The 25555-nt window shown below is 37.5% G+C and overlaps 1 protein-coding gene across 1 annotated transcript in view; it reads left to right on the top strand.

Annotated features, from left to right (window-relative positions):
- Nucleotides 1–9684: 9684 nt before the first annotated feature.
- The window catches only part of MPPED1 (metallophosphoesterase domain containing 1), a 48360-nt gene continuing 32489 nt past the window's right edge, over nt 9685–25555 (top strand). Inside the window, exons 1-2 of the mRNA XM_010023338.1 lie at nt 9685–9951; nt 15086–15267. Coding sequence (XP_010021640.1) covers nt 9800–9951; nt 15086–15267 — 334 coding nt within the window. The 5' untranslated portion in view covers nt 9685–9799. The remainder of the gene's footprint in view (nt 9952–15085; nt 15268–25555) is intronic.

Raw genomic sequence — 25555 nt, 5'->3', positions numbered from 1 at the left:
AGAGGCTTTCTGTTACTGTATGGTTGTACAGTGTGTAGCATAGTTTATTGTTGGATTTCACCGGATCTGTGGACACTTATAATACATATTAGTACTAGAATATTAGGATTATTTTGACTTTGTGGGACAGCCTTTATTCCGGTTCTTTGGTAGAAAAGCAAAAAAAATTCTTACTTGGTCTTTATCTTTTCTGTGTTGCTATTCTGATGTGAATCTGAGTTTTGCCCCTCAACACTTTGTTTCTTGTATAAGTAGTTTCTGGTAAAGATTCCAGATAACTTTGCCTAATGCAGCGGGGATGGGATGGATTAAAACTTGGCTAGTGCTAGTAGTTAATAATCTAGTACCTTGAACAAGAACCCAAACTTAAAAATACTTTTTGTCAGATTCAATGCATTTCAGTGGAAACTTCAGATTTGGCCACACCAAAAAAATGTTCTGGTTTCCACCATGTTCATTAAGTGAGATGGAAGGGAAGAGAAAAGCCAAAAATGTATACTGAAATCATTCACTACTTCGATGTTTTCCTCCTAAATATTTTTTCATTTTGATCTCCCTTTACTTTTCACCCCTAAATTGTTTAGCTTTGCTTTAGCACCTTTTGTGTAACATGAAAATTTGTAGTCACTCCAAATAGAATTTTCAAAACAGTTTTTAAGGCAGTCAGCAAATCAGCCGATGTACAGTGCATACAGCTCAGAGTTCGGAGGCAGCCAGCCTAGTCACTGACCAACTTACTCCTGTCACTTGGCGCAGCCTGCCCAGTGTTTGCTGTGTGATTGCTTCCACCTGATCTAGCCTAGCTGCCATGGAGTACTGTGTGTGCACTCTCCATGCAGCTCTTCTTCTGAACCTTGCTTCTTTTATGAGCTCTTCAGCTTCAGGGAGAGCAGTGATTTGAAGCATCCATGTGTGAGAAAGGCACTGTAGGACTGGATGCTTTGCTAATCGGTAGGATCCATTTTAGGTCTGATGAATACCCAGAGGTGTTTGACCTGAAATGCTTCCCCTCAGGACTGTGTATCTGGGACTTCCCCCATTCTATCTTTCTTCTCTCTTTTTCTTTGAAGGAAGGGGTTTAGTTGCCTTTGTTTCAGTTTCATGTGGACTATGCAGGGAGGCTTTTTGTGGACATAAGTTTATGGTAAGAGGAGTGAGTGGCCGAAAGAACTGTTGAGTACTTTTTTCGTGTATTAGTCCTGGAGAAGATTGGTGGAAAAATAAACAGAACAAATCCAGTAAGTCCCTTCCTGAACATGAATCAGATGAGATGGAGAATTTCAGTAGGATGGATGCAGCTAAATGCATGAAAAGTGAAAACAACAAAATTAATAGGATGGTATACTTAATTTTCCAAGTTTTGTGTCTGAGATTAAAAATGGTAGCTGTTAAGGATTTGCTTGACTAAGTCTACAATTTAACTCCAGGCCCTAACAGAGAAAGATACACTGTTCTCAGAAGTAGTATCACTGTAAATATATTTACGTGTAAGCTGTGTTCTACATTCCACCTTATATATATATTTGTGTGCTGGTACTTTGGCATTTCATTCATCTTGGACTACAGGAATAGATTGACCACTTTTATTTTCTGTTCTTGTGTATTGACATAGAGATCAGCAACATTTCAAGAGGTGTTAGTGTCAGATTTCTTTCTGAAATTGGACAAGATTTTTTGCGATAGATATACATCCACAGTCGAGAGGTGCTGCTGCACAAACAGGGAAGATCCTATGAACTGTCTTAACAGTATTAATGTTCCCATGTATAAAGCAGCAGCTCCTGGCTCCTGCTAAACTCGGACCAGAGGAGCTGCTGCCTCTGCTGCTGCCTGTTCCAGGGGTCTTGCGTGCTGTTCACCTTTGCTGTACTTTGCTGACCTACAGACTAATGCTGCTGGTGACCAGCACTGTTTTTGAATGCTTACATGAATACTACAACATATGACATATTCTGATGCAATTTTGGCATCAGAGTGAAGACACTAACCAGATGGGATGTATTCTGCCCTCAGTTATGCATGAATGACCAATCTGGTCAAATTCTGTGCATTTATATACAATTTCCACTGAAACTGGTCAGGATAAAATACGTGTTGCAGGCAAGCAGGACTTTACCCAGTGGGGCTTGTACAGGTTAAGGCTAGGAAATGAATGTGAGGCCAGTTGTCACAAAAGGGTGAAGGCAAAAAGCATTCTTCAGTTAAAAATGAAACCAGACTGTTTCTTAAATATATAATGTTTCAGTAGTTGCGTAGTCTTCTCAGTAAATAATGTTTTGAGAGATTCAAGAGGTTAATCAGATCACATGCCCAAATTGCAGACTGAAATGTAGAATCAAATCCTCACAACCCTACTTTAGTCCTACTGGAATGTCCATTTTTGACAATTCCCCACTGTAATATGTAGTTTTAGCTATTTTCCCTAATTTTGGGACTTGTAATTTGTCCTTTATGAATGTATACTCATGATCTTCAGTAACATAATAGATTTTGAAATACTGCCAGAGATGAAGGCAGATTTGTTAGAGTGAGGAATGAGTTTTGTGGCTTTTAGATACTTGTTCAAAATTTCCTTCCCCTAGAGCTAATTACTTCAATAGATTAGCCACCTCTGCAGGTATTTTGGGATAAATACAGGTAGTATTGAGCCAAAACAGTATATTTTTCAAGGAAAAGGTTGGATTTTACTTAAGAAGAATGTATCCATTTAAATATTTTATCCAAATAAAATAATGTTTTACGCATTCAGGCAAGATCAGATGTAAGATTACAATAATGCATTTAGCCTTGACAAATGTTCAGTCTATTTGTAAATCTTAGAGTATTGCAGTGTTTAAATCTAAAATATATTGGATATATTGTAAAGTGGAAATTCAAGGTGAAAACAAAGCAATATTATTAGGTTGTGTTTATTTTTTAAATTGAATAAATGAACAGTTATTTATATGGATGAGAATTTGATTCAGAAAATGATACTGCTGGTGAGCCAAAATAAAATTAGATCTTCATAAATAGAATATTCAGATACTGTAGTTTTGGGAACCTAGGTAGGGAAATGAGAAAAAGCAATTTTAAATCATAAAATCATCATTCAAAGTAAGACTAGCTAAGAAGGTTTCTGAGCTTTAAATAAATACAGAATTAGATTTCATAGGTAAATGTGTGATTTCTGTGTTTTTTGAACTCATTTATCTATCTTTTCTTCTGGATTCCTGGTCAGAACTTTGGCATATAGTAGGTACAGTGTATTTTTGGAGGAAACTCCACAGAAGTGGATATTAGGTAGGGCACAGTTTGAAAAGACAAATAATTTCTCTCATTGCCTACTTGATGTGTCTGTATAATCTTTTTATGACAGTTTAATCTAACAAGTATGTTAGTGTTCTTTATAAATAAAGTTGTGAGAGAAATATACCATATTTGTGTTTGAGAGCAATGGGTGAAAACTAATTTGAAGAAAAAAAATAATTTCAGTGAAGAATTTTGTCATACCGTATTTGACAGGTCATTATAATCAGCAAAGGAGAATGATGATGTGTGGTTTAGCATGGTGAGAAATATCTTGGGGGATTTTGTTGGGTTTTTTTTCTTTCTAATGCAGGTTAAGGTGATTGTAATTTCAGAGAAATAAGAGGTCTTATTTAAGTCACTGATTTTTTTACACATTACAAAACAGATTGCTCAGTGCCCTGTGTGTATCTGCAGTTAATAAATATGTGGTATATATGGTGAGGCACTGAAGTATTCATTGGTAGGTGAAATAGGAGATTCTAAACAAAAGAGGATAGATATTACGTTTCTTCTCACAGAAGTGAGTTAGGATTTTGAGGCATACCAGTAACTCAGAATTATGCCCCTTGGTTTTGTTTATATGGGTGGGAATATCTCTAACTTCGAGGATAAATATACAATCACAGAACTGAGTATTTGACTGATAACAGTTAGCGAATGTGGATTCGCTGGCACAGAGAACCATCTCAAACATGGTTTAAAAAGACCATCCAAAGAGTCCCCTTAATAAATCATGGGTTTGGTAACTTCTTTCAGCAGAAGCCACTGAAGAGAGCAGAGGCTGAAGAACGGGATACTTAAAATCTCTTTCAGTTAAAGATACACCATGGGCAAAGGTGTTTGAAAATACCATAGTGGGACGTATGTGCCTTAGTTACCAGATGAGAATTGTGAAATCCATGGTAAGAGCCATGATAAAGAACCATTTGTAAGGTTTTTATTCCATATTTTGACCTTAGGACAACTTCACAGGCTTGCATAGCAATATCTGTACTCTTTAAACCTCTTGGGAGCAGATGGAGCAGTGTGTGTTGCCTTCTCATGGTACTCACAGAATGGACCAGTGAGTGAGTTTCAGGTTGGGGTTTTTTTTAGATAAATCTGAATTACAAAACTCATTTGTACATTTATTTGATGCTAAACCAGGGGATTTCTTAGCCTGTATGGATATGGAGTTCTGTGGAGGTCTCTGCAGTGGAGGCCTGAGGCGCACCAGCAGGCTGGGGAATGGCACCAGGCCTGACGTGGGTGCCAGCCCCTCTGCGCGCTGTCTGGGCTGGGGATGGAGGGCTGCAGGCTTGAAGGCTGTCGCCCTGGCACATTTACCACTGCTGAACTGGTATTTATAAGAAATAATGCTCTCAAATGGCGTACTGCTGCTGGGGCTGAAGTGGGGTTAGGTTTCCCAGCACGATATCTAAGTTGCTCTGTTGATAATGAAGAACTCTGGGAGGTTTGTAAGGGTGGTAAACACCTTAAATGGCACCACAGGTTATGAAACTGTAATTCAGATATCCTTGATGAGTCTGCTAATTTTTTAATGCTGTTGTTTAGCTCTCTTTGACACAAATTGCAGGTACATAAAGCGTTTGCTTTGGCAAAAGGGCTTATATGTGCATATTTCACTTCAACACCTTGCAGTTTTATTTGTTTATTTTAAAATGCAATGAAATGTGTTTCCATCTGCAATAAGTCATTTAAAAAGTAGAAATATGCATGATCAACCTTAAATTCTACAAGCATCTCAATGACATTTGATTATGCTGCCTTCAATTTAAAGTCCTAATATGCCAAGTAAGTCCAGTCTGCTAAGGGGAGACTTGGTGGTTTTGGTTTGCCAGGTCTTGCATTCTGTTTTAGAAAATGAAGAGGTGGAAGAGGAGAGTGTGTCTCTTTAGTAAAGCTTTCATTTGCAGATTGATTTTCCTGGCTTATCCTTTCCCACAGAATAATGACTTTTTACGATTATATCAGTATTCATTTCCTGATGGCAGAGCTGAAGATAGCAGACTAGTTCCATTGATTGGCTTCTATCTGGAATATGAGTATTTTAGACAGCAAAAACCCTTTAGCATTTTCATCCTGTTTCTCATAGTGAGCAACTGCTTTACTGGTTTCATGGTGGTCACTCTATAACAAGCTTTGGGGGGTTGTGTTTAAGACAAAAATAGTAATTTGTGGTAATGAAGCCAATCACTAGTGGTTATAGAAATGTTACTATGACAATTGGGACCATTGCTGCGAAATACTATGTCATGCTTTTTTTTTGGTGACCTGGCAGCTTATGAAAAGCACAATAGTGCAGTATGGGGGAACACCTGAACCCTTGGGCAAGCTCTTGGAAGGGTTTCTGGTTAACAGTATCCAAAATTTGCACAAGAAGCGAGTGTGTCACGCTGTGTGGTCTGTCACAAACTCTCATGTGCTTAAGGTATTTTACTGCTATTGTCTTACTGGCTTTCCCTAAAAAAAAATAAATATGGCTTTGATGTTTTATGGCTGCCTGAAAACGCCCTTTTTTTGTTGTTGTTTTTAGGCTTTGAGACAAAGGGTAGATGATGAAGGGAACATTGGGGACAATGGAATGAGATATAGCAAGACATTAGTGGCCATGAGAGTCAATTGTAGGGTGAACACAGAATAAAGCAGAATCTGAGAGTGAAGAAGTGATATTATAATAAAATGTTGGCTTGAAATGGGAAAAAAAAACCAGGATGCATAAAGAGGCTGGAAAATTCATGTAAAAGAGGGAAATAATTATACCAGCTATACAAGAAGGCTGTGAGATGAAAATACCAGAAATTTCAGGCTGAAAAAGAAAAAAAAATAATCTTAATACAAAGATTTATTTGAGGACCTCATCAAAAGACTTAAATATACATCTGGGTTCAAGGACCTGTGTCAGGACAGATGTTGCAATTCACGTAGTTTATGGCCTCATGCAAAGCCTTCTGAAGATGGTGGAGCAGTGTCCATTGTACACAATGGGCTTTGGGTCAGAGCTCTGAGAATGTTTGACCATATGCTAGAGAGAACAGCAGAAATATAATGTATGGAGAACCTTCCTGCCATCAGTAAGAAGATGGCTTAGCTGATTTAATAGCTTTTTCTCAGTCTGTGATTCTAACAGCCAGGTTTGTGGTATTTATTTTAGTATTCATGTTCTTGCAGTCCTTTTTACATTTCTCTGTTTTTCCCTGGCAGACATCCCGCAGCTCCATAAGTCTGGGGGAAGAGGATGGTTAGCGTGTTGTTGCTGTGGGGATTTGAGTTTTAATGCTCTGTGTTGGTAATGCTGGGCATATAATTTTAAAACTTGCATGCTATAGAAGCAGATAATTATTTCCCTGCTGCATTTTATACCCTGGTTTGGGAAAGGAAGAAAGTTCTGAATATTGAAAGAAAGAAAAAGTTATGATTTGGGGACTATTCGAAATGGAAACAGAAAGAGGCGAGTAATGGGTGTCAGTCTGGTTATCAGTCAAGCTGCAAAGAGACAGCTTGTTCTGTCGAACACCAAGAATGTTAGTAGTCAGCCAACCACTTATGCAGGAAGAAAACTCTAGACTGAAAGGTAAGGTTCAAAGACATCTGTGTATGTTTCTGAAATGAGCCTGAATGAAGCTGGCTATTCAGTTATGCTTACTGATTATGTGTGTTACATATCTGATTCTTGTTTGTTACAGGCTGTTCATATGATTGGTAGTTACTTAATTTTTTGTTGCAGGATCTGTCTCTTTCTTTTCCAGTCTTGGATGCTTTTCATGTGTCCAGGGTTGATGTTGGGTGACTGTCATTTGTCAGAAGGATTAGCAGTGCCGTGGCATACTGGGGTTTTTTCCTCCCCCTTTTTTTTTTTTCCATTTTGTTTTCTTCTTTTCTGTTTTTCCTTACCTCAAGTAAATATGTTGTCTTTCTGTTTCCTACATGTTTATATGGTGAACTTCTTGCTGAATGTCTGTGGCTACCATCCTCTCAAGCTGGCCTAATGGTATGATTCATACACTTTCCCATGTGCATGGCTTGATTCCCTGCTTATGAGATCTCTTCAGGGTATATTGGCGGTGTGCTGGCTGTGGTTTTGTTTCTGTTTGCAAACAAATTTGTTCTTTTGAGTTTGTCTTGGTAAGTGCTATTTTCCACTTACCCAGAAAGAGGAGGCAGAGCTTAAGAGTGGATATTAGGGTACCTGCATAAATCTACTGATTCTGCAGCAGATGTGATATATAACTTGAGATAAGTCATGAAAGACAGGACCCAAAGAGGAGGCTGACAGAAGCTGTCTTCTCAGCTGCTGTGAGCTTCTGAGAACTTACTAAGGCCAAAGGGAGATTCTAGGTCCCTAAGGCAGTGCCTTAACTCCTTTGTAACTGCAGATCAGTTGTGTGTAAAGTGGGCATAATCCCTGAATTACAAAACAAAGGCTGTGTCTTTCAGGTAGTTTGAAATCCTTATGTAGGGCTGTGGAATCATAAATTATTAATCTTACTGGAGAGTATTTCTAGAGGTCACCAGTTCTAATAGTTTCTTTCAAATAGAAGTAGGTTCACTTAGAACAGTTTGCCCCCTATAAAATCTCTGACCTTGCCTATTCAAACTTCTTTACAAATGCATCATTTAATACAGGAAGCTCCTCAGGGAGGGTTCTTCACATCTGCCGTCATAATTTCTTATTTCCTAAATGCAGCAATTTGTACTTGATTATTCTTACAAGGATCGTGCCTCCCTTCCCTCCTCCTGCTCTAGCACATTCCTTTGTGCTGCTGCTTGTTCGGTAGCCTGAACACGGCATCTGAGAGTGTTTAAAATCCAAAATTTTCTTTGTTGTTAATTCTACCATTTCCTTACTGCTCAGTTCTAGGGGAGGGCATGAAGGAATCTGCTCTTTTTATTCTCAGACTGTTTTCCTGCCAGTTGTTAGTGACAGCAAGTTGTCATCATTTTACAGCCATTCAGCAACTAACAAAACTAAGCTGAATCCCTCATTTTAGTTTCCTAAGAACAAGATTTCCCAAAACAAAAATAGACTGCCACTTCTTGGAGCACTTAACATCTGTAGTAGTTAAGCAAAGACTAAAGCCCAGATTTTTAAAGATGCTTAGGTGCTTGACTGCCACTAGAACTGAATTGGACCTAAGTACCTGTAAATAGCTTTAAAAATTTGAGTGACTATTAAGACATCCGTCACTCTTGGCAGTGGTCCCTTCAGAATGAAAGTAAGGCGCAACAGCAAGGTCACATAAAATACTTGTCCTGCTTTCCAGCAACTGCATGTATTAAGTGACTTGCTGCATTCTGGCATGGTTTTTCATGAAATGCATCTTCTGAGGCAGATTACTTCTATTACCTAGAAGACAAGAGCCCTTGCTTGCATGAAAGTAAATATTTAAGACAGACAACTTTTAAAAAGGATGCAAAATTATACTGTAAAAATACCCACCTTTATATCTTATAATCCATTTTTTATTAAAACTGGGAAATAAAAGTAAAATTCACATTTAAATTACTTTCTGCTGTTTCTAGGGGATACTCTTTGCATTTTGGTTGATTTCCCTTTCCTGTTCCTCTGCCAGTTTTCAGTGCTGCTGTTCTAGACTTGCATAACCTTCAGGGAAAAACTTATTCCCAAGCATAAAACCTGTACGGGTTTTACTTTTTTTTTTTTTTAAATACTTAGTAACACTTAACTGTGTGTTAGCCTCTGAATTGCTTTCTTTTCCAGTGAATTCAGAATGTTGGGTAAGTGTTGACTGAGAAGAGAAACTGTTTGTAGGGGGCAGCCCTCCATATCTGTGTCACGACTTCCTTCAGTGATGCTATAAAACCAGGAGCAAGGGCACAGAAGGCATTTTGCTCTGTTCCTTAGGATGTAAAGAACAACCACTTGCAATGCTTCCTGGTAGTAAATGGTGCAAACTTTCTGAAGAATTGGTTAAACTGATTCTTGTTTGATTAACTCGCCTTTTCGTTGTACACAGCTGTGTATGGTGGGTTGTTCGTTTTTTTTTTTTTTTTAAGCAGAGTGGGGAATAAATATCGAGCAATGCAATAAAAAGGAAAGGAAATGATTAGGTTGAAGAAACACTGTTATTTGACACACCATTCTGAATGGCTGCCATACCTTTTAAGTGTCGTATTACATGTCTAAAATACTTGAGCAAGTTGCCCCTGTGTTCTTTAGCAAGTTTACTTCCTCTCCGTGCTTCCCACCCACAGCTAAAGTATGTTCATCAAATTGCTGAGTTGGAAAGGTTTGTGATGAGTTCTTGAGTCTATGTGTCTTCGCCCCTCCATATCCTCCCTTCATCTTCATCTCCATCTCATATTAAATAAAGCAATTCCAAACATATTAACTGTCAAACAGTTATGCTCCTTCTCTTCAATCTGCTTTTAGGTTTTTCGAAGGGGAGTGTGCTGATTAGGTAAGGAGATGTCATGGTCTTCTTCCGTCGATGTAGGAAGATAGCAGATATGATTGCCTGAAAAAGCTGAACTACGCAGTGCAAGCATGGCTTTCTCCCAGTCACACATTATGGCAGCTAGAAGGCATCAGCACAGTAGACTCATAATTGAAGTGGATGAGTACAGCTCCAACCCCACACAGGCTTTCACGTTCTACAACATTAACCAGGGACGTTTTCAGCCCCCACATGTGCAAATGTAAGTATTATAGTTTTGTTATTGCTCTAGAACAGCCTTCTGAATTGTTATTGCCTTGTCGTGTGGTATTTGATGGACCAGTCAAAAAGAATTCAAAGAACACCATTTTGCTGCCTTTCTAATAATAATTACTGTAATGATACAAAATCAGTCCTTTTGGAAAGGGCAAGTACTTTGTTAAAGGATGGGAGAAAGATCATTCATCTAGCATTACTTTAATACATAATACGTATTAAAAAGGGAAATAAACAACAAGCAGTGGTAATGAGAGATGCTACAAGAATACTTTCTGTGATCTTAATAATGTTTGTTTGCATTGTGCACTTACTTATTGATGTAAATAGCTGTTGAAAATACCATCCTGTCTCTGTACAACATATACTGTTTGGTTAGTTATATTACAGCTACATACAAGGGAAAAATCACATCAATAAATAAAATAGTGTGGGCACCCATCCGACAACTTACTTTCATACTGATGTGCTGAAGATGCCAAGTGCTTAAAGAGTAATTAAAATAATGTGTTTGTTTCTGACTTCTTATATAATGACAACATCAGTAAAATTAACTGCTCTAAATGATTTACTTGTAATGTAAAGTGGAGAATTATAATTACAAAATGAAACCTGCCATAAACTTTAAAGCCAGAAGGAAGAGCAAAACAGTAAAGCTATTACAAATAAATTAAGTATAAAAATCTACTGTAAAATATTTTTATAGGGAATAAAAATGTCTTCATCATTTTATTGTGTTTATTATAGAGAGAAGCAGCCTTCTCTTTAGATCAGAAGGCTGGTTTTCATTTTTTTTAATGGAAAGTTTTTTCCTTTGGGAAGACTGATAAATAATCACCTCATTCGCATTTTTGGTATTTAATATGATCTGATAATTTACAAACACAAGCCATGATTTCTATAGCTAAAAAACTCGTAAGTTGTGACTATTTGAATTCTGTGTGTCTGTTTAGTGAATGCTTATGTACATTCTTTGGCATAAATGAGATACTTTATTAAAAAAAAATCTGAAGACTGACATATATATCAGGGTAGTGAGCAAACCACTCAGGTTTTGGGGGCAGGGTATTAGCTCATGGTCTGTGTTGGGTTTTTTTAGATACTGTTGGAATGCAAACAGTAAAATGAGTAGAGTGTTAGCATTGGGAAACATCTTCTGTTTACAGAGCTGGCAAATGGTAGCAAAAGTACAAACAAACAAATGTGGGTTCAGAAATACTTTTACAAATGAAAATGCCAAGTGCAGGTTGCTTTATTTGCTGAGGCTTAGCTATTTGTGACTATTGAGACAGTTCTTGGGCACTCATGAATTTTTTCACTGGTCTTAAAAGCTGAATGTTTCCTACTGGACTGAAAATAAGTTATTTATTAGTATCCACTTAGTACTCAACAATATGCTGTTACAACTTCTAACCAGTAGCAAATCATATTACTGGAGGGCTTAGACAGTCAACTGCATGATAGAAGTTCAGCACCTAAGCAAGTAGTTGAAAATAAGCTATCAAGAGAAAATGGATCCTCAGAAGAGTTTAGCAATTTCTCATAAATGATTAATACTACTGAAGAAGCTTGTACAACTAGAAAAACAGGCTAAATCAATTGAAACATTTAACCACAATCTGACCTCCTCTTCTTCTTGGTACAGAAATTGTAAGTAATGTTGCTGAATACCAGCAGGATTGCTTTTGCCTGCTACCAATGAATAGAATAGTAACAAAGAAGGGAAAAGTAGACATAAAAAGTGTAACAAAAGCACCTTTTATTCCCGATTGTTATGGGTGAAATCTTAGCCCTGCTTTAGTCCATACAAGTTTTGTCACTGACTTCAGAGAGGTGAAGGCTTTCCTGTGTCTTTGTGTATGGTTCAAAATACCTGTATTAGTGATGTTGAAGGCAATTGTAAACAGATTTCACATAGACTTGTTAACATATGAACTCGTAGTAAACTAACTACAGGGAGTTTTGTGCTCCTTTTATTCTGAATTCAGTCTTGCAGCTCTTCCTTGGTCCTTCGTGCAGTTCTGTATTTCTTGTTTCACTTTTAGCACCCATAACATGCTGAGAACCTATTCATAGCCCCATCTTGGTCTGTCATACCTGTGCTTGTGTGGTGATTGGGTTGCCACTGACAAGGGTGGTAAATTCTGGCAGTGCTTTCAAGTCTGTCACTTGCGTCTGGAAAGTTCCTGTCTTGCTCCTTTGTGAAATCAATGAGACCTAATATATAAACTAACTTCTGGCAGTGGTTTTGCTCTGAGATTTTTTGACTTTGCTTTTCAATTTCTCTGCAAGTTTTCATACGAGTTTAAAGAAAAGCAAAAGCATTTGCACAAAAATAATCAGCAGATCTTTAATCCTCTGCTCAAGCTGCAAGCAGTGCATTGGGTGTTGGTGTGACAGCTGCTGTGGGAATGCATTACACAAGATTATGGGGATGAAGCCTTCAGAAATTATTTCCAGTAATACAACTTAGATGCGTTTGTGAAACTTGACATATGTTTTTACCTATATATGGCCTCAGTATGTGCTTATCACTTCCATGTGAAAAATCTGCATCTCGTTTGTTTTTTTCTTTTTTTATTGATGCTTTTTTCCCCATGAAAATTCTCTGGCCCATTGCACATGTTTTAAAAGTTATATATACTTCAGCAGCCAGGAACATGTTGTCCACATCTTCCCCATCCCCATTCAAACTATAAGAAAAAGCATGTGTATTATGTGCTGCATGGGTTGCCATGGTAAGTCTGTTGTTTTTTCCATTCAGCCACAGAGGAGCAACATGTGAAATGCATGCTACTCCCCAACACCCAACTTACTGCTGTGCTGAGATTTCTGAAAGAGAAGCAGCACCCGCTTTAAAGGCTGCCCTACCATGGAAAGTCAAAAAGTGGTATTTTAGACCGGTCCATATTCTTATGTTGTACCAGGGTAGTAAGCATAATTTAAAGCTGGGTTACTACTATGACCCATAACGCACATGGTGGACAGCAAGAACAATAATCAGAAATTTGTTTACTGAACTAATGTTTAATCTTTTTAGCTTGTATGGGTAAAGTGATAGGCAGGATCATCATCTCATCATTTTATCTATCCATCACAGTTCATTTTGTGGAGGAACTCCATGAATTGAATACATTACCCATCACACCTTATGATAAGTCTCACTCACTAGTCTAAAACCCTGCCATTCGCCATCCATATTCCTTTGCAGCCCTGCTACTTCCACTCACCGCCCATGGAACTTGCTCTATGGCAGCTCTATTCCCTCCAAAACAGAGGTGGTTTTAACACATGATGGCAGTAATGCAGCTGCACGGTTGATACTGTGGCCTCCTATGCCTAATTCCTCCTGCATCTGACTTTTTTTTTTGCCTACCCTTCTACACGTGCCTGTCGTTCTCTTGTAACGTGCACACTCCCTCAGCCTTACATGCAGTGTTTGCAGCTGCTCTCTCAGGTCCAAATGTTCCACTCTTTGTAAGCTAAGTTTTACAACTTGAAGTACATGCTTGCTTACATATCCCACTAGCATATATATACTTCTGGGTATTCATTAGGTATGATTTGACCACAGCAGGTTTTACTCCTTACTCCCTGTTTGGTTACTTTCTGCTCAAAACCTGGAACTTCAAAAAGACAACTACAGGGTACTTGTGCTCAAAATCTGTTTCTCCAGGACTGCTGTAAAAGCCCCAACATTTCTTCTTCCTAAAAAGGTGTAGGAAAGACTGGTATGAAATAATTTGTTCATACTCTAGATGCGTAGTTATATTATGGAAAATGCTAAGAACTTTCTCTGTATTTAATAAGATTTGAATGTTTTAGATTTATTCCTCACTCTCTTACTAGTCTCATGGGGTTGTCAAAACCACCTCAGTTTACCAGCGTATAAATTTCATAGAATTGTTTGACTTGGAGAAAAGATTATGTGATTATAAATATTCTTATATCTTTCAAGCAATAAAATGCCTTTTGAAAATTTACCCAGTAAACAGGGGTAGTATTATTAATAGCAAAGATCTCTAACTTTCATTCTGAGTTTATTTATATAAAAGTAAGCTCTTGAATTGAAGCCCAACCAGCAAGGGATAAGGATATGTATTACATACTACAACACTGAACCAAACTAATTTTATTTGTCCTTTCAAAATATATTTTGGAAAGGTAAAATAATTCATAACAATTCTTTATCTCTTTCTGTTTTCTAGTGACATAAATATAATTCTTGCATCTCTGGCATTTAAATTTTATTCCACGAGAATTCCCTAACTGGAATAGCAGATATGGTATAGCTGCATATAGATATGTTTGCTTATATATATTTTAACAAAATATGGATTGAGGGTAAAGAGACTTGAGTTGAAAATCAGTATTCCTCATATAGCAGAGGAGTATTCTCTGCTTTCGTCTTCTAAACCATGTCTCATCAAACTGGGTCAGATCTTTTAGTTTCCTCAGTTTTGAATATCGAGATTGGGCTCTGAACAATGCAGCTTCACCCCTCACAGCATCTGATTTCATTTAGTATAATTAAACCCAGAAAGTTGCCACATTTATCCTGAAATAGTCAGACTCGAATGTACATTTACAGCTGTTGTCAGGAGAGTTCTTACGCTGCTTTACATTAACACACTGAAACATATCTCCAAAATGTGTTAATTAAATTTGCTGGAATTATGTAACTCTCAGGAAAAAAAAAAGTTATAATTGGAAAAAATGCATTTAAATGTATTTATGTATCTAAAATAAATCTTTTCCCTGTATACTGTGTAATCATATTTAAACAGTGAAACGGGATAGTAAGTATTCCTTTGAAACTGGTGATGCCTTTGATTTATTTGTATTTGTGTCAGAGCAACTGCCATAGTCCAGTCTTTTTTCCTTAATCTCTTTAAATTAATCCATCTACCCAACAAATACTGAAAATGTTGTGATGTGAACATCAAGAATTTTTACACCTCCCATTAGTGTTAGGTTTGTTTTAATAAATCCCTTCCATCAGCCAGATCTAGAAGTCTGTGTAATCTTTTGTAAAGGTAAAAAATAGTATTAGAACTGCAAAGTAGACACTAAGAAGTACATAAGTACTTTATAACCTTGTTATGATACATTTCCTACAGGGTTGATCCGGTGCCCCATGATGCTCCCAAACCTCCAGGATATACACGATTTGTCTGTATTTCTGATACTCACTCAAGAACTGATCCCATCCAAATGCCATATGGAGATGTGTTAATACATGCTGGTGATTTTACTGAGCTGGGACTTCCTAGTGAAGTAAAAAAATTCAACGAGTGGCTAGGTAGGTATTGAATTCTGTGTGGATTTGACAGTAAATTTGTTTACTGATTGTATCTGCCCCTTCTGCCTCTTCAGTAAAAGCCATCATGCACTCAGAAATGATGAATATTAATTAGACCGTTAAATTTCAATGGCAATCAGCAGGAGTCAGATTTTTTTTTTTTTTTTACAAATATTTTTGCATTTTTCCAACTGAGCAAATAAGATTTGTGAGACAATTCATCTGTTCTGCCTTCACACTCTCAAGTGTACATTAAGCAACTTCTTGGTGTTAGCAACAATTTAAGTCAGTAGGCCTTTAATGATTTACATAAAACCTCTTACATACATTGTTACGGCTTTGCTTCCTTCCCAAAAAAAGTTGTTGTGACTGAAAACATTTGTCTGTTTAACCCTGGAGGCTCATAGTTGTTTTTTTTTTTTTTTTATCTGAGTCTCAGCTGCACCACGGTGATGAATTCCAAACAAAGCAAAACGTGTGCTGGTGGTTGCTGTCTTGGATGTAGCAGACCAGATGTAGATGCCTTCTGTAGGCAACTGTTGGCACTGGTAACTGAAATTCTGTTCCGCTGGGCAAGAGAGTGGTGATTTACATGTGCTTCTGCAACATTTTGTATATGCTAAAAAAAAAAGACAGTGAAAATGGGAAAACATATCCAGACAAAAACCCTGATCAGTATTGTTCCTGCAGTAGTGTGGATACCTTAATTTAGAATGAAAATGGCTTCTGGATTCTGAGACTTCATTATCAAAAAAAGGGTGAGAGGAAATGAAGGAGTTGCTGAGAGAGAGGACACAGTTTAAGAGTAATGGATTTCAGGGTTTAGGCTTATTTTCTTTCTTGTAGTTGATATTTTTGCATTATTCCTATCTTTTTTTTGCTACATATTACAGCATTCCACATTGAGAAGGCACGAAGCAGACAGATACATGTAGGCTGAAATGGAATATAAAAAAAAGTCAGGACTTTACAATTTAATCAAATATTTACTAACAAATAAAGACTAGCAAGGCTGATAAATACCTATTTGAGCTTGGGAACCCAATAACATGCCTCACATGGAACAACTGCATTGTTTTATGAGTGCTAAGGTAGGGACAGCATGTGGAAGTAACACACTGGTATAGTGCCCTCACCTCTGTCTGTATCATTGAATCATAGAATGGTATCCAAATGGAACAGGTTGGTTGTAAAACAGAAAGCAAATTTTAATCCTATTTTATTGGTCTCTATCATGTAGTATAATAATGTACTGAAAATAGCATAAAAAGATTACACAAATCATATGGTTATCCCTTCTAAATAATACCCATTTTATTTATCTGCTGATGTGGGAAGAAAAGTGCTTTGGGATATTGTTAGCAAGCAAGGATGGTGGCTACACACATTACTTGCTGCACAGTTTTTGTCTCCCTTGTTCTCCATCTGCCTCCCTGCTGGTCACAGCTGTACAGTATTCTGAAGAAGTCTGTAAGCTGAAAGACTCTCAGTGTAGTAGGGAAATTTCCCAAGGCATTTCTGTGGTGGTCTCTTCATCATTTTTATTCCAAAAGAAGGTTTCATTTTCTGACTTTACAGGCATGGTCCAATTTTATGGAAGCACACGCAGTTTGGGAAAAGGTGATCTTGGTGGTTTGAGCTATATCTTTGCAAGAGCATCTTTGAGATATGCAAATTTAGCAAGTGGAGTTTTTTTCAGTTTCTTGGCAATTTGAAGAAAGGGAAAATTTAACTTATTTTTTAAATTCATTCTGGAAGATCCAAAAAATAGTTTGGCGTCATGATGTTGGTTTCATCAGCTAGCATTTAAGGTTTTGTTCCAGTTCAGAACTGTAAACTATTTCTTTAAATTGCAGTCAGTGAGAATTCAAAATGGAAACTTTAGCTTTTCTAATTATTTTTTTTTAATGAACAATTCAGCAACACTGGAATACCCTGAATGTTTGCAAAATCTGTAGTAAACGGTAGTATGATAAAAGTGTTCTCTTTGAGAAGAAGAAATTTATAAAGGTTTTGCTAGTTGTGCATCTTGTTGTGAAAGGCACTAGTCTGCAACAGTTTTGATTTTTCTAGATAGCTGCTTCAAGTACCTTCCATGATTTTGTAACTCCCACAGCTTATCCAACCTTCTCCTTCTTCCTTATCTTAACATTTGACTAGTTTCTTGAGAAAGCAATTGACAGACTCTAACATGGAATTTTACCTCCAGCATCATTCTGACGTGCTGCCACCAAATTTCTCTGGCTGTTCCTTCATCCCATAGCATAGGGCTTAGCTTCCCACTTAATTATTTTGTTCTGTGTCAAATCTATGTCTTCTGCCATCATTAGACTATAACTTTGTTTATGCCTTGGAATAAATGCTAGAATATTGGTTTGTTACACTTTCCCTTGATCTCAGCTTCTTCTTAGGCACTAGATTCATATCCTACTACTCCTTTTTCTCCGTATCTTTATGTGTAGCATTGATTCCTACCTTTTAGCTTTCTGTTCCATTGTATCCTCTTGGGTCTATGCCACTCTTACCTATCAGTGTATTCCATGTTTTCAGTAGGCCCTTCAGCAAGTTCAGATTTTATCTTTCTGCTCTACATAAAATTTCTGTGCCTGTCTGATGCAAAGTATATTTTACATTAACATCATTAACTTCCATGGATCTTATGGTTATATGGACCACATGCTCAAGTGTTGTGCTAATAGAGGCACGTTGGCTTGCTGAGTCATACCGTAAAATATGTTCTCTCTTTTTTAGGCTAACTGTATGTGGGTACACAGGAAGGCCTATACCAGCTCAGATGATGTGTATGTCTAGCCCAGTATTGTCTTTGACTGTAGCTAGCAGCCAAGGTGCTCTGCTTTGTCTGCCCCTTAGTCATCTACTTTTGTATTTTTTACCATCTGCCCCCTAAACCCCTCCACTTCATTTAATTTCACCATGTTCTTTTTGGTAATTTGTTCTTTTCTTTCACTTTTCTTCCCCCTCCACCCCCCCTGCTTCTCAGGGAGGGATTTGAGGTTTTACTAGGGCTAGATTGATGCCTAACTCTATGGGGGAGATGAAATGCTGATGATAACTGGATGTGCATATATTGTCAGTTTTCTCTAGTAGGCAGTCCAGGGACTTCCTGAGCCACAGCATTACTTTGTTTTCAATATATAGATCTTTCTTCTTAGTTTTTTAATTGCCTTTTGGATCTGTGTAAATTTTGAGTGTGAACAATCTTACATCAGAGTTCCATGAAGGTGTCCCTGCCCATGGCAGGGGGTTAAAACTAGGTGATCTTTAAGATCCCTTCCAACCCAAACCATTCTATGATTCTATGATTGTGTTGTACTGTGCTTATTTTGAACCTGCCACCTACTAGCGTCATATGGTATTTCCTAGTACTGGAAGAGACAAGTGAACAATTTCATAATTTCATTCTTCATTCTGCTTAAGAATTTATAGGCTCTTCCCATATCTGCTCTTAAGATATTTTTCAGTCTAAAGTCTGTTTAGAAGCCCTTAAATGCCTTTGATCATATGTGTCACTCCTTGTACACTTTTGTTCTATATCCTTTCAAAAACAGTGAGACATGAGCTGAGAACACCACAGGTTTATCCCCTGGCATAATGAAATTTCCTAGTTTGGTCTCTTTTCCTCTCTAGTGTTGTGGATTATTCTGTTTTTATTTTTGACTGTGACTGAACAATGAGATGGCATTTTCATAAAATTGCCTGTTCGAACTCTATGAACTCCTTACTGAATGGTAATATCTAGTTCAGAACCCATCAGTGTGTATCTGTAGTTGGTATATATTTTCCTGCACTTGAATTATTCTGCATAAATTTATGTTCAGTTTCATCTGTCCTGCTATTGCCCAGTCATGCAGTTTCATGATGTACTTTTGCAAGTCAGGTTTCTGTTTTGCTGCCCTTATTCGGGATAGCTTAGAAAAAGAGGGGAAAAAGGAATGGTCAGTTTACAAGGCTTGCTGATGTGCCAACCTGACAATTTCCCTCCCTTTTTCCCTGAATTAACCTTTCTTCTGTTCTTATAATTTACCTTTTCCTTTTTTTAAACGATTTCCTCTCTGACTGTATTTTTCTTCAAAATCTGAAAATCCAATTCTAGAGAATCTGAAAAAATGAAGTATAAAATATGTATTATGGTAGGGCTGAACAGAAGGGCATGAGGCCAGTGAAACTTTCTAATGACATTATAAGGATACATGGTATGACAGCTTTGAACACAAGCTAATTTTCCAGTGTGCCCAGGAGATTTTAGGGACATCACTTTAAACAGCTGAAAATAATTCTGGGGAATTGTTTCTCAATACATGGACCTGGTAGAGGAGGTCCAGAGGAGGTCCATGAAAGTAAGCAGAGGGCTGGAACACCTCTCGTATGAAGACAAGCTGAGAGAGTTGGGCTTGTTCAGCCTGGAGAAGAGAAGGCTCTGGGGAGGCCTTATTGTGGACTTTCAGTGCCTAAAGGGAGCTTCTAAGAAATCTGGAGAAGGACTTCTTGTAAGGGCCTGTAGTGATAGGACAAGAGGCAGCAGTTTTAAGCTGAAAAAGGGGACATTTAGATTGGTTATAAGGAAATGATATTTTACAGTGAGGCTGGTGAGGCACTGGAACAGGTTGCCCAGAAAAGTTGTGGATGTCCCATCACTGAAAATGTTCAAGGCCAGGTTGGACAGGGCTTTGAGCAACCTCGTCTAGTGGAAGGTGTCCCTGCCTATGGCAGGGGGGTTGGAACTAGATCATCTTTAAAGGTCCCTTCCAACCCAAATAATTCTGTGATCCTGTGTAATCAAGGTTAGATGAGGTAGATTGCAGGTGAGGATTCCACTGGTGTCCTCACATTGACACCAGCCTCTGCATCCCATTGCCATGTATTGTTGACGTCCTGGCTTAGTGGTTAGTGCAGGGGAAAACATCCCCTTTAGCATCATGATTTGTAGCAGAACATCCTTTAATGTGAGGGTGGTGAGGCACTGGAATGGGTTGCCCAAGGAAGGTGTGGATGCTCCATCCGTGGCAGTGTTCAAGGCCAGGTTGGACAGAGTCTTGGGTGACATGGTTTAGTGCGAGGCGTCCCTGCCCATGTCAGGGGGATTGGAACTAGATGATCTTAAGGTCCTTTCCAACCCAAACCGTTCTCTGATTCTATGATTATATTGTAAGATATATCAAGCTTACTATGCACTGTAGCTATCCTTGAATATCCTTGTCCTCAGCTTTTTCATTATTTTTCGTTTTGTTGTTTATTCCCTACCTGCATATGAATGTAGGACAAATACAAAGACACATGTCCTGCTTTAGTGCACTCATCAAATAATGACTCCAAAACCATGTCTATTTTTCATCTCCCGTATTGTTGGCACTGGAAATTGCCTGCTTGGCTCAGTTGCTCACGTAATTCCCCTTGCTCAAGTCTGTAATATCATTTCCAAGTTGTGTATGCTCCAGGACCCGCTTTATGCTTCTGGGTTACTTTGCTGGAAATTTGACTAAATAGTTGATCTGTGATACGAGCTGCAGCACATACTTCTGTATTCTCTCTGTGAGTTCTCTTCTGTGCATGGATTGGAAAGATTACTTAAACTAACACATTTTATAATATCCATTCTTCCAGTATGTTTGCTTGAGATTTTCCAATGTCAAAGACAAGTCTTCCTATTTGAAATTCAAGTTCAAGCTAAATTTGAAATAAAAAAATACAAGGTGGCTTTGCATTGTCATAGAAAACAGTAATTAACTCTTTAGAGTATTTTCCTGAAAATGTTAATTTTACCTGTATATCGTACACACACACACAAAATAGATTAAATTATTTGACATGCATATCAGGAATTGACCTAGGCAGATTCAGCTCAAAGGTTAATTGTTTTGTTTCAGACTAAAAAGTATTTTAGTCTGGAGAAAAAAAAAGAAGTATTTTAGTCTGAAGATGCCATCCCGGCTATAGTGAGTAGCACTACTGGAATTACCAGTTTCTGGTATAAGGTTGTAGGAGAAAATCAGCTAATTTTGGTCAATAAATGTCATCCTTACTTTTAAGCTTTTGATAAAAAATAAAAGATATTCAGAAAAGCCTGAAATACTAGGCTTAGCTTTACATTTGCTTTACTGTTAAATCTTACAAAACTATGGCAATGATTTTTCTTCCTCTCTTAAAAGGTGTTTCATATTTTTAGGTTCAGTAATACATTTAAAACAGATAAAAATTGTGCTGAAGAAGAAAAAAAATAATCTTCAGAGCAGCAAAAGAAATTAGAATTTATAAATTGTAGTCATGCCATTTTGACCATCGGTAATTACACTATTTTTATGTTAATGTGGAAACCCCTTGAAAGAAGTATTTAAGTACTAATTATCTATTTACAAAAGAATGGCTTTGGAAATGCAGTGAAAAACATTGAGCTGTGTAGGGATTTAGAACAGATGTCATTTTTAAAAGACTAGGCATACTATAAAAAGTATTGGTTTTTATTGCATTTCGTAAATGTGTGATGGCTCAGATCCGTTTGTACGTCTAAGACTCAGACAGTAGAGCACAGAAAAGTGCACCACAACACACTCTCCAGTTCTGGGGAGTTAGTATGTCCTGAAGACTTCTGAACACTAAACTGGCTGGGTTCCTCTGGGAATATTTAAACTACATCTCTGTATTGGCAAGATGACTCAGAACAACTGTTCTCCGAGTATTTCTCCCATGCTTAGTGGTGACAAGCTGTAGGAGCTGTAGGTGCCGTAGGTGCTAAAAGATTTTCTCTTTAATTTCGTGCTTCCAAATACACATATGCTTTTGGGGGATTTCTTGTATTTTCCACTGATACTGAGGTTGCTTCTTTCTAATGGTGGAGTGGAAAGTTGGCAGACTTAAAGATTCTTAGTCTCTGGGGTGACTCACCTAAAAATGTCCTGTGATTTTCATAAATACGGAGATCCCTGACCCTCCAAATAACATATGAGTAAAAACATTCAGTCTTACTCCAGACTAGGAGACAAGTGTAGCTTTAGGAAGGCAGTGTGGCACAGATGTGCAGAGGTCAACCAGGGAACTGAAAGACCTGGAGTATGATTCCGTGAATTGTCATTGCCTCTGGTGGAGATACTTGAAAGACCCTGAGGAAAACAAGCAACCAAATTGTGGTTAGTCGTCTTCAGACGTGACAGTCTCTTTATTGTTCCCCTTGTAAAATTGTGAAAATGATGCTTGATCCACCTACCACATGAATGTGTTGGAGGATTAATTATCGTCAGTGCAGCACTTTGAACATCTATTGCAAAGCACTGTACACAAACATTAAACACTGTTATTAGTGCTGTGCACCTTGTGCAGTGACATGACACACAGCTCTTTGTAGTCCTCCCTTCCAGAAAGTGACAGCTGGGAGGTACTGAAAGCACCTTTCTGGGATCGGAAAATCTGAATAGGAATCTCTGTCAGTGTGCTGAGAGATCCATGCAGGAATTCTAATATATTTTTGATTGTTACTTTTTAACACAGTTCTCTATCTTCTTTTCTTTCATTTTCCCCAGTTATGCATGTTATAAACCAAAAACAGAATATTCCAAAGGGCAGAAAAGCTGTTGCAGAAATTTATCTCCACAGAAATGTGTATTATTTAAGATTATAACTATTCCAGGAAATAAAAAGAAAAAATATTTATTAAAATGGACCCTGTGGCTTACATAGTTGGGTTTTTTCAAACCACCTATTGCAATAATCTAAGGGGACATATCAAAGGAAGGTTCAATCTAGACAATCCTTGCAGTCGTACAATTTCCTTGGCATCTGTTACTGACCACTAGTGGACAGAAGGTCCAGAGCTACATAATCTTTTGGTTTGACTCACTACAGCCACTCTAATGGCCTAGTTTGCAACATGCATTGGGTTCGTTCTACATAATTACAGGGAGATTAAATAAACGAGGATAAAAGGAAGCCATTTTTCTTTTAGAAGTAATTTTGGCCAATTATTATACATGTGCGTGTGTGCATATAAAACTCAATATATCAAAGAGCCTAAGTTAGGCTATTATCAGATATTTTTTAGATTGATTTGCCTTTATCTATTTATACTAAGAAACCCTGTTTTGTAAATGTGAGCAGTACTGTATGTGTTTGCTGTTCTAGTGCTTGATATAATTACTGGCTTTTACAATGCAAGAATGTCTGGAGCTAGCAGGTTACAGATGATTTAGGAGGGAGTGTTCATTTACAATGTTATTCCAGATTACACACCGTACAAAAAGTATGTTAATGTGAATTTCCCAGACATCAGCCCCAGTGTTTAAACACAGAACTGTCAAAGAGATGCTAAAAAGCAATCTGAGACAGTTACGCAGTCTTTTTACTATATCACTCACTGCTGTATTCTGAAAGGTTGAAATGAGAGGGAAGGAGCATTAAGTGGGCACTTATATGATTGTCGCTGCTTTTAATGAATACTAAAAATTCTGCTCACTACAGTACCAGGAGAGAAGCAAAACACATGTGCTTGTACAAGTTTGCATTTATCTTGGTGAAGTTGCAAGTTGATAACAACTCTAAGCTGCAGAGGAGGTTACTGTTTGATAAAGATGCCTAACCTCTTAGTACCCGAGGAGCCTGGAGTATAAACATCATGCATTTGCTTTTGAATTATTTTCAGTGCCGATCTAGTTTACGAGGAAGGCAACAGGATGAACTTTTAAGCACACCAGAATTCTGCTTTGAACAAATTGAGATGCAGAGAAATAGCAGACAGAGGCACATTGTTCAGTGCTTCGCATTATGCAATTTGTAGTTCAAGTAATGGTTCCCCAGCATTTCAAGTTATTTTGTAAAAATTATGTTTGCCATAAAAAGGGCCTACTGTAGTTTAGAAGTTAAGAATTACTGTAATAATTTTGTAATTGGTGCATAAACTTGCAAAAAATTAGATGTTCAGTTGATTTTCTTAATTAGCAATCTACAGTAATGAAGGGAATAAACAAAGATGTTATTAGCTGAACAATATCTATATTCTTATACATGTTATATTACCATAACTGCTATCAGATTCTTACACTAAGCAACAAAAGCTAAGAAACTTTCTGAGGAAAGCTTGCTGTAGCTGTCTAAAAGTAAGATAGCAAGATAATCCTAAAGAATAATAAATTACATTGATTTAGGACAGAAACTTTGTGTACTTTGTTGTTATGGGAGCAGAACCACTGCTGCCTAGCTTCTTGGATTTTGTCTCCTAGACTTTCTGTGGATTCTTAGGTGTCTCATTCCTTTGAAGCCTCTTCTTCAGACTGGGCATTAGTCTTCTTAGACACTTTGAGGAAGCTCAAGGGAACATAAGTACCTTTGAGGCCTTTACTTTGCTGAATATAACAAATGACTTCTGAATCTACTGGGCATTTTCAGAGGGATGTTGAGAAACAAGCATACAGAAGTCTGAAGCATTGTACTTCTTCAAGTTTTGTTTCTGTAAGAAAAAGAGACCCTTTGTTAAAACTGCTAAATTAAGTGTGAGGTAATCTGTCTCCAGCATTTTTCTGCATACAGGGAGAGATTACAAAAAGGAGAAGAGATGGGAAAATGAGGCAGGAAAGATGAAAAACCGTGTAGCAGAGATGAAGGAAAAGGAAGGGAAAATCTCATGCTACATTAAAATAGAGGTTGAAAGAGTGAATGGTGGCTTGGAGCCCCATTCCAAATTGGCAGAAGGCAAAAGTTGGATGTGGCCTAAAAGCCCTGAAGCCCAGGACTGAATTTGAGCCAGTGTGATTCTGACAGAATTTTGATGTGTAAACATTTCTGTTGATTCCAAATCCAAATAGGATGAAGTGGCTAGAGGTTCATTATGGAGGAAAATAATTTTAATTTCTTGCAATTTAGACTTTATGGGAGGGAAAACCTCCTTATTCTAGAAAAAAAAAAAAATTGCTTAGAAATTGAATTTTTATTCACCCCCAAATATTTTAAACTGATATTTTGGTTCATTTTGTTTCCTTGGTAATGTCAGAGTCACTACAGGAATTTCCAAATATATCCCATTGCATCCAAGTGGTATTTTAGTAATTTTAATACAGAATACTGTTTAGGTAATTTTTTTGTCAACCAATTCTAGTTGTAGCTCCTCTCCAGGTTATAGGGATATTTTAGGAGAAGCTTCTCAGGTGCCAAGAACAGGGGAATCCCTGGTCTTTGAGTGAAAACACCTGTTTTGGCTAGTCAAAATAAGAGATGAAAAAAAAAAAAGAAAACTTTCCCCCAAATTCATAACTTTGCCTTTTTTTTTTTGTTTTTTTTTTTGTTTTGA

The sequence above is a fragment of the Nestor notabilis genome, unplaced genomic scaffold (genome assembly GCF_000696875.1).
Source record: "Nestor notabilis isolate BGI_N333 unplaced genomic scaffold, ASM69687v1 scaffold23801, whole genome shotgun sequence".
Classification (NCBI taxonomy): Eukaryota; Metazoa; Chordata; class Aves; order Psittaciformes; family Psittacidae; genus Nestor; species Nestor notabilis.
This window is presented reverse-complemented; position numbering and strand designations above follow the sequence as displayed.